A 16,839-nucleotide genomic window follows, 5' to 3' on the forward strand; every position below is an offset into this window, starting at 1 on the left:
AACATCTCCTACGTGTCTAATCCACTGCAACCAAGTTACTCTTCTGGGTGATAGAAGACATAACTAATCTTAAGGCATTCACATGCTGAGACAGTAAGGGGGTGGGAGAACCTCGAAACTGTGGCTCCTGAGGGGAGGGAGGACCTTGTGAGAAATGCAGACCCTTGGGTCTGCAGGTCAGGCCTGTGGCCTGAGATTCTTCATGGCTCACAAGCTTACAGCTAAGGCTGATGGGGTAGATCCTGGACCGCACTTGGAGATTTGGAAAATAGAGGCCCTTTCAGCCCTCCTTTCTTCATAAACATCCTATTCAGCTACAGAAAGAACGAGTGAAAAAGACTCCATGAATTTTCAACTTAAAGTTTTTTTATTTAGAATATCATTTTTAAGACAAAAAGCAGTTCATTTTATTCAGCAAAATAAATTTAACAAGTTCATTTAAATAAGGTAAATTCTAGACTCTGTAACTTTTTTTTTTCCTTAGCTACTTGCTTTTCTGCCCCTTGGAATCCGTAGCTGCTATGCTAGGTTGCTTTCCAAGACAACACAGCTGTAAGGGAAGGAACTGTTCATTCATATATATATATATATATAATTATATATATATATATATATATATATATATATATATATATATATATAATTTGAATGACTCAAATACACTCACGTTCTCATTCAACCACCAGTGTGTTTAGTGACACAGAAGGAAAGGCACAGGGAGGTGAACTCAGGAGACGCTCCCCTGCCTGTTCTGTTATCTTTTCAATGGAAGCCAGGCAGCTCTGAAGTGGATGCTCCATATGAATTACTACTGGAAGGTGATGGTCAAGGGCAAACAGAGACGTCATCTTTCATTAAAATCCAAAGGGAGATACAAGCCACACCCCTAACCCCAGCCAAACCATCGCTTTACACAGAACTGCATTTAGCTTCCTGTTATTTTGGATTTTTTAAAGTTATATACATTAAAAAAAAAAACAAACACATTGTGTTAAATAGCAGGACAGCAAACAATGAGACATTCAATACGGCACTGAAACATCAAAACAGCCTGGGTAAGCCGAGGAAGGAAGAACAGATGGAGTTCCAAGAGCAAGCTCAAGGGCCTGGCTCCCTAGTCCGTAACAGATCTGCATTCCGAAGGCAAGCCTTCCGACCGCCGCCACTCTGCCAGGCGCTGCTTAAACCATTTCTGAAAGAGAGAGATGCAAACAATTATCTGTCACATACCGAAAAGCCAAAATGTCTATTTCATCCCTGAGGGGAGTCTGTGTGGGCCAACTGGGAAGGAGAGGCACAAAGGATGCTGGGAAGGTTCTCGCACTCTGACACCAACCTTCTCTGCCTCAGAAACTCTGTGCATTCTTCATCTGATCCCCTCGCTCTCCTTTAGGTCTCAGCTTAAACAGGACCACCGTATTAGAAGCAGGCTCTCCTTATTTTCTACTTTAGTACTTTGCCAATGTCACACAACTTTCTCTGTCATTGCTTTAATTGCACGCACGCATGCACGCACGCATGCACGCACGCATGCATGCACGCACGCTCTTCTGGAATGGGCGGTCCAATGAACGCCTGAGCTGACCTTATCTTACCGTCATTGCATCTTACTCCTTAACACTGAATCTCACGACTAATCAATGCTGTTTGGCTGACTAAAAAGGAACGGAAACAAAGCCTTGATGCCCCCAGATGATGTCTAGTCTCTGTCTGACTGGTGCTGATGTTGGCACGGCCTTTGCGCATTAGCAGTATCCCGGTAACGATAACAGTTGGTTCAATAAACCACTCACATCTAAGCACTAAGTGACTTTGGACCACGACTCCTTAGGAATCCACGGAGTGGACTCTTGGGCAGAAGCAGGAGGTGTGCGGTGGGTTTACCCTTGAGTTGGAATTGTCTGGCTCAGTGTCACTCAAATATTTACCCCCTTACCAATACCAACACCGATTTTGGGGACACCTCAGTGAGGTGCTAAGGGAAAATCCAAGACATTCCAATAAGCTTTAAAGTGGTGTGGCACACAGTAAGCAACCAGGCTGCCTTTACAATGTTACTTCGGATCGAGGGCTCTGGTACTAGACTAACTCTGAAGCAGGTCAAAAGGAAACTGGGATTTGAAGAAACCAGCTTGGTTTCTGTTGCAGAAACAGAAGCAGCAGGCTTCTATTCTCCGGGAAGATGGGATGAACAGTTTCCCCTTGAGCCCTGGCACCTCATGTCGTGCAGTACACCGTAATGATCAGTCAGGTTGTTATAGCACTGGTCTAATGGATTAGGCTGCTAAGATAGGTGAGCAGTGTAGGCACGGGCAATAGTCAATAGTCACTGACTAGCTACGAGAAGCCCCCTAAAAATAGTATCAGACACTCAGTTTATCTGTAGAGGAAGAGGTAAGCTTTGGTGGCCTCTATTGTCCTTTGTGTGTTTCCTAAGCTTTACCTAGTCTAGGGGTAGGGGGGTGACAGGGCAGGCAGAGAGGAAAAAGACAGCAGCGCTGTGATCAGGCCACTCCGTGGGTGTGCTATACTACATAGAGGTGTACTACAGACAGCGGCAGTCCAGTGCGAACCACCTATTTGACACTCACTTTCAGCCTCCCAACAGTAGGCTGGGCCCTGTGGGAGAAGGGCCTTGTCTCTCCTGAGATCTAAGGAGCTAGAGGAGAGTTTGAGCATGAGCCCAAGAAAGAATGTGAACCACGGGACAGAAGAGCCTCTGAACAGCAAGCCCTGGGGACAGGCTGTCATTTAGGAAAGGGCTCAAGGCCCCAGGACTGAGAAAGTCTCCCATCCAGGTTTCGTGGGCTGAGAATGGGCTATGCAAGGACACTCTACCCACCTGCAGAGCCACATGCAGAGTCGCACTCTGGCCAGCAGCAGGTGTCTTTCCACCCTTATCCTGGGGGTGGCAGCAAAGCACGCCCAGCAAAGAAACAGAAACCCAAGGGGTCCAAAGCACAGAAAGTCAGAGAAAACCACCTCTGTTGGACCTGCTCCCTGGATGTCTCAATTCACTCTTGGGAGAATTATTATTATTGTTATTGTTATTATTATTGTTATTACATTGGATTGAGGCTAGCCTTGGCTTCCTTATGCATCTGGAAGAGCCTGAACCCCTGATCCTCCTGTTTCTACCTCTCAGACACTGGGGAACCGTTACAGTAGTTCACGGTGTCTGGGTTACGCAGTGCTGAGGACGGAACCAATGGCTTGTGCACTCCAGGCAAGCACCCGACCAAATGAACCCCACACGCATGGGCACCTCTAATCTTAAGGAGACGAGAAGGCTCATGCGAGGGTGACTTCAACCCTGGACTATGTGAAGAGTGGGCACATTTTCTTCTTTTAATCAGTATGTGTGGGTCTGGCTTCAGAGCAGCAGGGCATCAGCTTCATTAATGAGGTAACTGTGGGGGTTCCGAAGCTGACTAAATAGGGTTTCCAGGGACTAGAGCAGAATAAATGGCCGCCTTTAAAGACTAATTAAAACCTAGAAAGGAGGGGGAAAAAAACCCTCACTTTCTATCAGGACTCATTTAAGACAAAGTGGTTCAGCTGGCCTCATTCAAAAGAGCCACCCGCATCTTCACATGCAGAATATTGATGGGTCATTACCCAAAATAGCCTCGACCTGGACCACATTTGTGAATTTGCGAGGTATAATCTAAATGCTTAATAAATTGAGCCCTGCCACTGAGGGTTGGGAAGAGGTGTGAGAAGAGCTCAGCTGTTGTCTGGGGAAAATATAGAATATAGAATATAGACATACATATATGCGTATATACATATATTATATATTATATAATATATAGATATATTATATATTCATATATTATGTATACATAATATATAATATTCAATGAAGATTATACACCATAATTAAACAGGCCAGCTGCTAGTAAGAAAATGCACTGTTGCTAGCTTCTTTCCTGTCTAGCCCTGGATCTTGTAGCTTCTGACTCACATTAATACTAATTTTCCACCTGGCTTTGTCTGTCTCTCTCCCCGCTTTGTTGCAGCCATCCCCTGGGAAAGACATTCATCCTGGCTTGCTCATGAATGGGTGCTCTCATTACTCCTGCTCATTGATGGAGACGTACTTACTCTGAGTGAACACACGATAATTGGGCACTGGGGTAGAGAGGGTTCGGGGCAAAACAATATTGTTTTTACCCTTTTCTCTTAACAACTAGCATTTCATTCTTTTCAAAGGGAGGCCTTTAGAGGATCTTATCCCACTGATAAAACATCCAACAACTGAAAACACTGGATTCTGGGAACAAGTCCAGAACACCAGAAAGAGATAAAAATACTGGGAACCTCTTCAAGAACCAATGCCAGCTACACTGTACTTAAGTGTGTGTGTGTGTGTGTGTGTGTGTGTGCATGCGCGCGTACTCATGCTGTGTACGTGAAGAAAACCGTAGGGCTGGAGAGATGGCTCAGTGATTAAGAGCACTGATTGCTCTTCTAGAGGTTCTGAGTTCAATTTCCAGCAACCACATGGTGGCTCACAACCATCTGCAATGGGGTCTGATTCCCTCTTCTGGTGTGTCTGAAGAGAGCAATGGTATACTCACATACATAAAATAAATAAATAAATAGAAGAAGAAGAAGAAGAAGAAGAAGAAGAAGAAGAAGAAGAAGAAGAAGAAGAAGAAGAAGAAGAAGAAGAATTATTACTGAGGAATACTGTATTATCCTAGCCTCTTGGGGTGAAAAGAAGGGATTGCTCCCAGCCCCCCTTACCCTTTACAATGACTTCCAGGCAGTGAAAGTCACAAGGAGTGGGATTCTGTAGGATTTCACTTGAATTAAATATAGGAGATATACAGAATACTAGTGATAAGAGAAGCGCCTTTGTCCCCAAATCAAAATGCAGTCAAGTTCTCTAAGAGGCTCTCCTTGCACGGAGTTCCTGCAGATGCCTCCCCATAGCAGAGACTTCAGCTCGATAGCAGGACTGACTATTACAAGGAGTTCTACAGATTCGCCTGTGACTCATAAACAGGATGACTGGTTTTTCACACCAATTTCTGAGACGCGCCTCCCTCAAATCTTATTAGGATGTTGGTATGTTACCTATTTCATCAACAGTGGGGGGAGAAAAAGAAAAGGGGGTCCCCTGCCAGAAAGCTTCTGCCCCCCAGTGTTTCTCACCTTTGCCACAGTGTGAACAGTGTGAATTAGTAACTATCTCTCAAGCGTGGGTTGTGCGAATCTCTTTAAGTAACACAATACTTGTTTTAGGGAAAGAATATGATGCAGGGTGTTGTGATATCTGCCTGTAATCTCAACAGTCAGCAGGCAGAGGCAGAGGAGTTGTCAGTTCATGCCAGCTTGGACTACATAGGAAGACCCTCTCCGTCTCACTTCTATCTCTGGAGGTGACTGGTGTCAGGATGGAAAAGGGATTCTGGCATAAGTGATAAATATGCGATCATTTTGGCTGGAAGAGGACCACACTAGTAAGGAAGAGAGGCAGGGGCTGTGCTGACAGTAGACATCACAGATAGGCAAGAATTCAGCCTCCACAGAGTTCTAGTAAACATCCTTAAAGACCTACTACAGATGAAAGCAATTGTCTTGCAGTTTCATTACTGGACTTTTTATATTAGCAGGACTTTTTTTTTGTAGAAGACATCTTTTAAAAATGTAAATGTTAGAGTAGATTACGGAATCACGCACACGTGAAGGCGGTGCGAGGAGTTAGGAAAGACGGGGAGACGGGACTCGGTCCAGCAAGAAATGACAGGGCAAGCAGAAGCCTCGTTCCTGAGACTTGCTATGCTGAACCTCTGAGATCCGGGTTCCAGATACTTTCCTGCAGGTCTAGACAGGAGGGTGAGGGTACATTGGGCTGCAGCGAGCCTCTGGAGGAAGAAGGTGTTGGCCTAGGGCAGGAAGAGGAAGCCCGGCCCTCCCATGGGGCTGACTCACCCACACCCACTCGTGCTGGGCTTGTTCATTTGAGGATGGCAGATACCCACATCGTGTGGGTTTCTGCACTGGTTGATCTTCACCACTGAAAGGCAGATGCCCTTTCTTCCGGCCCTGCTAAGTTACATTTCAATTCTCTAATAGCAGGTGAATCCAGAGGAAAGATTAGCAATAGCCTGGAATGACCATTGCTTAATGCATGGGTAAACTGATCTTTCTGCCCTTCCTTCCCCTACCACCCCATTCAGTTGTTTCCAACCTTCCTCTGGAGGAACGGGTAGAGGAGAGGATAGAGAACGGGAGAGAGGCCCAGAGTCTCCAATACGGAGGCAGGCTGTGCTCTGGCTGCAGGTTCAGTAACTCGAGCTCTCTGTGCATCAGTTCCTTTGCTGAGCTTTCTCTCTTAAGGGAATGGCAAAATGAGCCAAGATTCAGCAAGTATCTGAAACAATGTATGGCAGATATATATCACTCCAAAGGTCAGCATAGGGCCGGGGGCACAGCTCAGTGGCAGCATGGGCTCAATGTGCTCGCAACAGAGGCAAATATGACCATTCTGCTCTACAGGCAGAAGAGTCTTGGAGGCCGAGTCAGGGTTAGATTCCCTAGATGGGACTGCATCCATAATAAACAACTGCCTCGTTCTCAAAACATGACACATCTCTACATCATTAAATATAGCATGGGTTTTAAAATGCTAATACTAGAACAGCTTGCCTTTTGATGAGTTGCAAGAAATATGAGCTTTTAGACTTGGGTTACAATAAATCATCTTCTATTGGGTTCTGATTCTGGTTAAATAGCCTTTCTATTTGATCTGGGACCGGGAGGATTACCTACGGGTAAATTCTCCAAGTTGTCCCGGCTTAGCAAGGATCATCTAGGACTTAGGGCTCAGGATTCTGGTTCCAGTATCCCAGGGAGCACTCATTACAAGGTTTTAAGCTTTAACTGAGCAGGGTGAAGAGAGGACAACCCCCTCCTTCTCCAGTCCATTAACTGGAGGGATAAGAATATCCCAGCTCAGAGGAGAACTGAAAGGCGTGTGATGCTTTGAGAGAGACAGGACCAACTCCCGAATAGTTTATCATACGGGGCAAATCATCTTTCCACGACCAAGGGGAATAAGAAAGAAGTGGGAGGGAGAGTTGGCTAAAGGCTCCAACATTGTGCCAGGCGGTACTGCGATCTCTATCCTAAGCAAATTTCGGGGATAATGGGATAGCGAGGAAGCCTTTTACGAACAAATTATCATCATGCAAGGGGGTCCTGTGCTGCGGCCATAGTAAACTCCAAAGAAAGACTCTAAAGCTGAACCTGAAGCTCAGAGTCAGGGGATTAATAAAAAAACAGCAACAAAACCTGAACCGAAGTATGGCAGTGTGCTGGTTAGGTGCAGCACCGAGATATGGTGATGTGGCGGGAAGAGCAACTTAAGGTCCCTGGCAGGTCCGGTCCTCCATTCCTATCCCCACGCCAGTACACCACCACCCCCGCCTTAGTTTCGTCTTCTGACAAAACCGGAAGGCCGAATTTATAGCTGATCGCTAACGTCTCTTTAAACCGCGACAACCTTGATGAGAATAAACCTTCCCGAAGCTCTCCAGCACAGTGGGGAGAGTTACTGAGCTGGGAAACCGAAAGGAAAGCAGGCAAGATGCTCCCACTACAGGAGGAGAAAGCAAGGGGCCGGCTCTGGGAGGCGGTGGAAACCCAGAAAGAGGATGGTGGTGAGACAGGGTAGGGTGGATACGGACTGGGCGCCCTGGGAACTGCGGAATGATTTGGGGACTGAGATACATATGATGGAGGCCCGCGGGAGGCGCGGGAACCCGCCAGTCCCCGAGGCTTGGGGACTCACCTGCGTCTGCTCCTCCGTGAGGCCCGCCTCGGCTGCGATGAGGCACAGCGTGGTGGGGTCCGGGTGCTTGTTGACCTTGTTGAAGTTGTACTCCAGGATCTCCACCTGGTCCTCCGTGGGGCCGCTCGCGGTCTGCGCCGACATGGTCCGTGCGCGTCTGCAGGGGAACCAGATGCCCCGGGTGAGCAAGGTCCGCCTGCCCCCCTCCCGCCGTCCCACCGAGGCGCCCCGCGCCACTGGCTGCGGAGTTTGGGGGAGCCCTCCTTCCCCGGGACCGTCCCCAACCTGGCTAAAGATGGAGAGGAGGAAGAAGACGCCTCCCGCCTGCCACTCGGAGGGGACAGTAGAGGAAGCGCCTCAAGTGCTGCCTCCGGAGATCCGGAGCTGCCCTAGGGACTGAGGACACACGCGGGGCTGGGCTCCCGTCGCCGTGGGCACGCCTCCTGGGCTGCCACACTCCGCCTCCGCCGCGGGCTAGCACGTGGGGGGCCTTGCCAGGGAGCGCAGGGCACGCACACTTTGGGGAAAGATGCTCACTGCACAAGTTGGGGAAATGGAGACCGCACTTAAAAACAACAATACCACCAATGGATATTTACTCTTTTTTTTTTTTTTCCTGATTACAAATAGCACGTACTGCAGAAAATCCGAAGGACATTAAAATCACAGAGGGAAAAATTAAGTTGCCGCTTAGTCGCAAATAACGGCTATAAAATTTTGGATGATACTTAAAGGATCTTTCCAATGTACTTGTACAGAGACGGAAATGGAAACAGCGATAATGATTTATGATTTACGGCCGGGTGGTGGTGTGGAGGAGGCTGAGCCAGGAGCATGCGGAAGGCAGCTGAACCCCAAATGTCAGGCCTCCATCCCAAGAGCCTACCTACCTCACTGCATTCTCCTGTGTGTGTGTGTGTGTGTGTGTGTGTGTGTGTGTGTGTGTGTGTGTGTGATACCTTTCAAAATCTACCCAATTAAGCAGGATCAAAACCAACTGTCATTTAAAACCTCGGACTTCAGCCCAGAAAAATAGGTCCACCTCCAGCTTCCAATTCTCATGTCTTCACTTTAAAGACAAATGTTGTCGGCATATTGCGGCAACGACCTTCCTGCTGCGCCGCCACAGCGACTTAGCTTCAGACTTGGGGCTAAGAAAACTACCAGGTGTGTTCCCCTCCTCCTATGCTCCCTGTTGAAAACTAGGACGTAAAGACGTTGGTCTTCAATATTCTTGGCTGTAGATTCTGTGCAGGCTTAGCCAAACAGAAGTGTGGGAATCACCCTGGCTTGTTGCATTAACAAACAATCGCGGAGTCTGAGTGGGTTTTGATGTGGTTTGTGCCTGGGGGTGAACTATCTGGATAGTGTGCTCAGAGCTAACTACCTTCTCACCTGTGACTTATACTTCCTAAATAAAGGCTTCTTTTCCCCTCTCCTCTAGTTCCCTTGAAGAGATTTCAGACTGGAGGAGAAGCTTTTCGACTATGTGGGACTGGGGCTCAAAGCATTTGCCAAGTCACCAGCAAATCATTTTCAGGGAACTAGATGTCCCTCTAGTTAAAATTTGTACCAAGGATCCTCGTCTCTGCACCAAGGCTATGGCCCATTGGGTTAGAAATACCTTTCATGTTAGCACCCATTTCCCCCTGCCGTCCTTCTATGACATATAATCTCTTGAAAGTCATTTCACAGTCAGGGACATTGAGGCAGAGGATCCAAAGATTCCACGATTTCCAACAATGGCCAGAACTCTAGAGTGGAAATACTGAGCGTTGGTCCCAGGCCGTGGTCTGCTAGCCCCCTTACAGTAAGGCAATCTGTCTTCAGTTTAGTGGGAGAAACTTAGGAGGGTAACAGCGTGAGGGCAGGGAGGGGCTTGTCTCCGTTTTCAAAGGGCGTGTCTCCAATTAGACACTAATCCCAGCCTATGCTGTCCACCAAGGCCACCACTGTTTGAGCTGTCAACTGAAAGAACATAGCAGGGGGAACGACTGCCTCTGGTGTTGCTTCTTGTCCTGGAAAGGTTTTTACCCATTCCATTTGATATCGTCATGCTGATTCTTCCTCCAGGACCTTTGTTGATGCCCTGTGGAATCCTCAAGCCTTCAGAAATTTCACACTGCAGGAACGTCACTCAGACGGGCGTACACACTTCCCCGGTTTTTTTGTTTTTTGTTTTTTGTTTTGTAACCGCTAGTATATAACTCATGGGTTGCTAATGTCGGTCGCTACGTGGGATCAGGTGCATTTAATTTTATTAGATTTCTGTGGCTTTCTGTTACCAAACTGAGTGGGTTTGTATGGGGGAGGTCCTGGTTGATTTTAAAGGACTGCTAGGGGGAGTTGATAGAGGACCGCTGGCCTTGGTTGGCTACTAAGGGGACTGTGGGAGGGTCTTTTGACAGCACGTAGCTTTCCAAGGTACACTAAACAAGCACACTTGGCTTCTAGCTATGGGGACACAAGAGCTCTACCGTCAGTTTCTTTGTTACTGCTCAGACGTGATTATTTCAGCCCTCCCTGGCACTGCAAAGGTTTGCTGTTGCTTTGCTTCTTCCTCTCTCACTGTATGAATCAAGCCACCCTGGTAACGGTGACCTTGTAAAGGTCCTCAACTGTTTCCAGTAAAGGAAATAAAGTAGCCATTGAGAAGTTTCTCTGAACTTAGCCTAAACAATTTCAGATACAAAGAACTAACAACTACTTTGAAGCCCTGTCAACTTCAATCTTTTAACACCAGGGTTACTGCTGCGGTTGTTCACATCTTGTGAAACACCTCGAAGAGCAGTGTGTCCTGTCATTGTGTATTAGTTTTGTACTTGGGGAAGTCATTGCACAAGCCCTTTCGAGAGGTTAAATGAAAACCAGCTGGCTTTTTTTTCTAAATCCATTCCAAAGCCTGGGCTGACCTTTGTGTGTCTCAGCTTTATGTCCTGTGAGCCTGTGGTCCTTTGCTTTGGACATATCTACTTACATCAATAGCTCATACAAAGTGCTATGAACTCCGTATAACCTTGGCTACCTCCCTTTTTAAACATCTTCTCCCTCTCCCAGAATTATGACTTCTCTGTAATGCCACCAATATCCAATAAAGAGAGAAAGAAATTTGCCCCCATAAACCTACTCCAGTGGTTTGGAGTTGGCCACAGGGGTGAAGCAGGTGGATTTTCCCCCCTAAGACAGGGCTTCAAACTTGCTATATAGTTGGTAAAGATTTAGAATTTCTGAGCCTACCTCCTCCCCGACTGTGTCTGAGTGTGTGTGTGTGTGTGTGTGTGTGTGTGTGTGTGTGTGCATGTATCTGCACCCTTGCCCATGTGTGCCTCCTGGGAGTGTACCCAGGGTTGCATGCATTTTGGACAAGCATGCCACCAACTGTGAGCTACACTGATAATCCAGGTGAATCACTGCTTAGGACATCTCCCAGTTTTCTTTGCCTGTATTTTTCTTGTGTTCACTGTGAACTGCCTGCAGGCAATTGACTCTGTAAATATTTTTGTATTTTCCCAAGTGAGAAAAATGCTGTGTGGCTCCTTATCCAAGAGAAGTGATGGGTCTCTGCTTTGGAAGACGGGCACCTTCCTGCTCACAGGTTACTTAACTTTACAGAAGATGAAAAGGGGGTTCACTCAAACTTTCAGTGTCCCTTAGAAACTAACAAAAAAGTCAGACTGTGTGTGTGGTGGCTTGAATGAGAATGCCCCCATGGGCTCATACATATGAATGCTTGATTCCCCATTGGTGGGCGGCTTAGAAGTGTGGCCTTGTTGGAGAACAAGTAAATAAAATAAATCAATGTAGAGTGGGCTTTGAGGTTTCAAAAACCCCCACCAGACCCAGTCTCTCTGTCTCTGTCTCCCTCACTCCCTCTTCCTCTCCACCCCTCCCTATCTTCTGCCTGCCACCAGGATTTCAGCCCAGCTACTGCTCCAGTGCCAAGTCTGTTGCCATATTTCCAACTCTGATATTCATGGACTAACCCTCTGAAACTGGAGGCAAGCCCTTAGTTAAATGCTTTCTTCTAGTTATTACTGTCCCTAAGCAAAGAACCGTCATTGTCAAGTCTAGCAACGTCTTGGGACCATCTGCGGCTATGTCTAGGACTACTCCACACCTCCTGAATGAGAACCACATTCAACCAAACCCAGTGTGGGAGAGACAAAGGGAGTATTCCAACGATGGTCAACTCTTACGGCTTTTCTACCTGTTCTTGGCTCTGTACCATCGCAACATCCAAATAGGTGGTAAACTGAGATAATTTTAGGGAAGTAACCTTGAAAGATAAGTTTTAGCTTTTAAAAATAATTTTCTTTCTCTGGCGGTGCCAGGGGTTCTCAAGAGTGGTTACAAGGGCTGGACCTGTTGACCTACAGGATGTGCGATTGTTTCTCTTTACAGGACATTTACATCAACATTTTCTTCCAAGGTTCTCTAGTAAAACTCCCCTGTGAACAGCAACATCCTGCCTCTCTTCCTCCCCATCACCATTTGTACTGTCAACCTTAATGCTTGCCAGAGCTGCGTCCTCTCGTCATCCGTGAATACCATCTAAACCTCTCAAAGCTATTTTTATCCCCAGCTTCTGTGACCCCGTAGGGTTAAAGGCCCCATCTGATGACTATTTACTGTTTAAAAGCATTTCCTGTTCCAGCTCAGAAGGGGGATTGGAAGTATTTTTCTTTTGAGAGTTTGGGCTTTGTCTCCAGGCTAGCTTTGTTGCGTCCATCGGTCACCAGAATAAAGATGAACAATGGCTGCAAAGCTAATTACTAGGGACTCTCATCCCTGACATGCTAAAAGTGTGACTATTTTGCTTCTCCAGAGTTCTTGGAAGTCAGAACTTGATTTTTCAATTTAAATGGGTTAGTGAATTAAGCAAGCGCTCTCACACAGGGACACACACACACACACACACACACACACACACACTCCCCCAGAAAAAGCAAATATCATTCCCAGATGGACAGTCCAGGTCGGATGGAAAGAGTCAGGAGGAAGGACCGAACAGTGGGCGAGATTATTAGACCATGGAATATGCGATGGACATCACAGTGTGCTGAGATCTGGTTTTCCCTTGTCGTTAGAGTTTCTCTCAAAGCCCTCTTTTTAAAACCTTAGTGGAATTGGTCTTGTTTTGCAGTCAGGAAACATTAACTAACCTGTCTGTGGGGTCAGGGCAGAGCTGAACACTCTGCCTCTTACCTTAGGTACAAGAAGGAGGAAAGGCAGCTGATGGGTCCGTGAGCATCAAGGCTGATTTCTGCCTCTACATATATTCTCCTTATATGGACGTCACAAATTACAGGCCATCACTGAGTTATCCATTTGAGTCTTTGACTCTGATGTAATTATCCATCACCTCTGGTGAAGAATTCATGTGGTAAGAATGGAAGATCCTTGTCAAAGTGACCTGGGCCATTGCTGACCTACTGTGGCTGCTCTGGCCTCATTCCCTGGACTTCCGGGATGACGTTCACACAGGCTTCTGTGCCTCTCTTTTTAAAACCCTTGTATTTACTCGGCATTCATCAACAGAGGTAATGGACTATAGCCCTTTAAAGCTTTGTTCTGATACCATCTGACGTATGAAGAAGCTAAAGTTCAAGTCTCTTGGGGATCTTGTCCAAGTATATCCTCTTCACCTTTGACCAGAGTGACAGCTACAGCCCAGGCAGAACCACTAATTCACCATGACAGGGATGCACGCCTGCTACTCTAGAACATGCATCACATGGCTCAAGGCAGAAAGATAGAGGTGACTACCTCACCTGAATCCCATACTGCCCCATCTGGTTGCTAGGGGCCAGACCAAGAGCCTCATGCCTACAAGGGCAGAGATGACATAATGCTAAGGTTCTGATACTTTGGACTTGCCACAGAATTGGGCATCTGTCATTGGGTCATCTGGCTCTTAAAAAGATGAGGTGCTGTCTGTTTCTTTGTTAGTTCTAGATTTTCTGAGCTTTCAGAAAGGCCCCGTGCTGGTCTCTGTTCAGTTTGTTGCTTCTCAATACTCTTCCTTTAGGTTGGCTTTCTTCTGCCTTAGAAATCCTGCTTCTCTCAGAAGCACAGCAGAATTAAGAACAAGATGGGGAGAGGACTCTGTTGGAAACACACTTGCTGTCGGGTTTGAGGACCTGGGTTCAAATCCCCAGAACCCATGTAAAAAGCCAGATGTTGTGGCTAACATCTGTAACCCTGGCAACGGCAAGAAGAGAAGAGGAGACAAGGAAATCCCTATAAGCTTGCTGCCCAAGTGATTCTCGGCTACTTGGTAAAGTTCCAGGCCCGTGAGAAACACTGTCTCAAACAGAAGCTAGGAAGTATCTGAAGAATGTAACCTGATATTGTTCTCCGACCTTGACATGTACACACACACACACACACAAACACACATACAATAACATGCACATACACATGCATTCAAATACACACACACACATTTCAAAATAAAGTTTGAGCTAATATAGAAAAAAAAAAAAACAAATACTTTGAAATCTCAAATGCTACTCAGTGGAAAATGCTCTGTTCACTCCCATAAAGAGGAGACACAGCAGCGCACACCTTACCCAAGTAAGTGTTAGGGTCACCTCCCATGCTGTGCTCAAAGGCACTGCTCACAACTATAGTGTTTCTTGTGTTGTATGCAGCTGCTCTTTAAGTGATTGGGAGCTAACGATTCAGCAAGGTGTCTCCTGATTGGACACCTGGAAAGACCATTCCTCCATTTATAAGTTTCACTCTTTCTGGGTTAAAATCTCTCTTTTTTAGGTCTCTCAGGAATGGTAAAGCCTAATGCTGGAAATTAGAACCTTTCCTCAAATGCTGTGGCTGTAGCTTCAGTGAGAGAAGATGCTGATGGGTGATCTGGTGAGCTGGGTGAGGGTTGCTCACCTTCAGGGTTCCTTCTGTCCGTCACACATCAGTTGTGCTTTAAGTTTGCTGGCCAGCTATTCTAGTCTACTAGGAAAGTAATAAAGAATGAATTTCTGCTCAGTCCTCACTATGATTTCCTGACTTTCTTTCTTCCCTATTACTAATGAGGCTACATTCATAGGATGGAGAAGAGGCCGGGAGAGCTGGGGTGGAGAAAAGTGCTGACTGGCCTAAGCTCTATCCCCGGTCCCCACTTTTTATCCCAAAGGCTGATGTGGTCACTTCCATCTGTAATTCCAACAATTCTATGGCAAAATAGGAGAATTATTTGGATGCTTCACATCTCCAGTCTTTTAATTAACCGAGTGGAGCCTCAAATCCAAACAGCCTGACTTCTCCACTTACACCCTTAACTACCACACCACCTTCCCTCCGTGCTGAGTAACAGAGTGACCAGATGACTATTGCTGGGGAGTTGTGGAAAGGGGCTATGCCATGCCACAGGATCACGTGCGAGGTCATGCCCTGTCTGCCGGTGGCATGTCTCTTAGTGAGCACACACAGCTTTGACCCAGCCCACTGGACGATCCAGGAAAATCAGCTCACACCTTCAGGCTCTCCTACCTCTCATGCTCTTCTCTCATTGGTGCAGATCTAGCTGAGGGATGCCATTGGTGGAGAACCTGGTGTACCAATGAGAACAAGTTGCAGCGTTCTACAGAACAGGGTGGAGCTTACCTTTGGCAAGGGCCACTGGGTGTATTTGTTGCTATCGAATCTTAGATTCGACATTTGTGCCAAATCGATTGTGGAAGTTTCTGAAATTTATGTTGCAATGGTTTAGATTTTTCTCTATCCTCTTCAGAAACCAGGAAAATGTTATGAAAAACTATCAGGGGGGCAGGGCAGGTGTCTGGGAATGGCTTCCAGCCATGAGTCGATCATTAGTTGACCCTTAACATACAATTCTTCTCACAGACACAGAGCTCTTTTCATTGAGAGCCTGCTGCCTGCCTCGCTGTTTCAGTCTCCTTTGTGGAGCCTGAGGGACTGTGAAAGATCACAGGAAAGCTTTAGGCTCCTCTGAGTATGCTGGGAAGTAAGTGATGAGTTCAGCCAATCTTTTTGGAAATAAATGGGCAAAAGAGGGTGATCTGCATGTGTAAGCAGTCTGCCTTTTATAATGATGTTCATGAATTCAGAAAAGTTTTCTCCAGAAAGAATATGAACTGTAGATAGAGTCCCAGGCTAACTCACAACTGGAGAATAGCTAAAATTCAACTATAGCTATAATTACAACTATCAAAGAAAATTATCCTGTTAAAATACCCCAGTGAAACCGTTTACTTATTTGGAAAGCAAATGCTTTCCTAAAAGACCATTTTAATTAGAAATTGGCTTGGGAAATGAGGCTTTGGTTCAGATATCAATGGGACTTGCAAGAAACTTCTGCCGATTTGGGGGTTTGTAGCACAATTCTGATTATACCAGTATCTAAAGTAGTCCCTGAAACACTCTCAGGTGTTTTGTGAATTCTTATTGGGGTTTATTTTCATTTTGAGAAGTATGGCTTTCCTTCATCCTGACATGGAAACATAACTGCTAAGGCTGTATTGTATCACCAGTGGAATAAAGGGGCAGAGGAGGACGAGCAGACACCGGCTGCCTGGGACAGGATTAATTATGCTGTTAATAGTGGGTGATAATCAAAAGGCCAGCCAGGAATTGCAAAGTCCAGTATGGCCTTGACAGGGACAGAATGATATGGTTCCTGCCTCTGGAACAGGGCCAGCAGGCATGGACCGCCATGAGTGTCCATGACTGCTGTGGGCAAAAAACGTGTTTATATAATAATATACATATTTTATATTCCTCCTTCGAGGAATGTCCTCCCTGTTAACATTAATGACTCCATGATGACCAAAGATGGCACGAGTCAGGGAGACAAAGGTGTGGCTAATGTCTCAGTAACATGGTACATGCTGGGAACTTCAGGACAGCCTTTATGGTTGTGGAAAAGAGCTCTAAAAACGTGAGTTCAAAAATATATAATTCTCAGCTGGGTGTGGTGGTGCACGCCTTTAATCCCAGCACTCGGGAGGCAGAGGCAGGTGGATTTCTGAGTTTGAGGCCAGCCTGGTCTACAAAGTGAGTTC

The 16,839-nt window shown here is 46.4% G+C and overlaps 1 protein-coding gene and 1 non-coding gene across 3 annotated transcripts in view; one reads left to right on the forward strand and one right to left on the reverse strand.

The window, feature by feature from the left end:
- Positions 1-346: 346 nt before the first annotated feature.
- The window catches only part of Hopx (HOP homeobox), a 26,961-nt gene continuing 10,468 nt past the window's right edge, over positions 347-16,839 (reverse strand). Inside the window, exons 1-3 of one of the 2 annotated variants that reach the window (XM_021211054.2) lie at positions 8,090-8,211; positions 7,805-7,961; positions 955-1,192 (exon numbers count right to left, since the gene is read on the reverse strand). In XM_021211054.2, the coding sequence (XP_021066713.1) occupies positions 1,115-1,192; positions 7,805-7,948 (222 nt within the window). In that variant the 5' untranslated portion in view covers positions 7,949-7,961; positions 8,090-8,211 and the 3' untranslated portion in view covers positions 955-1,114. Of the gene's footprint in view, positions 1,193-7,804; positions 7,962-8,089; positions 8,212-16,839 lie in introns of those variants that run through there. The other variant, XM_021211055.2, reaches the window with a different exon arrangement.
- Positions 4,992-5,095, forward strand: LOC115065299. Its single transcript, XR_003845083.1, has one exon. It is a non-coding gene; the product is annotated as a small nucleolar RNA U13 (small nucleolar RNA).

This window comes from Mus pahari, chromosome 13 (genome assembly GCF_900095145.1).
Source record: "Mus pahari chromosome 13, PAHARI_EIJ_v1.1, whole genome shotgun sequence".
Taxonomy (NCBI): Eukaryota; Metazoa; Chordata; class Mammalia; order Rodentia; family Muridae; genus Mus; species Mus pahari.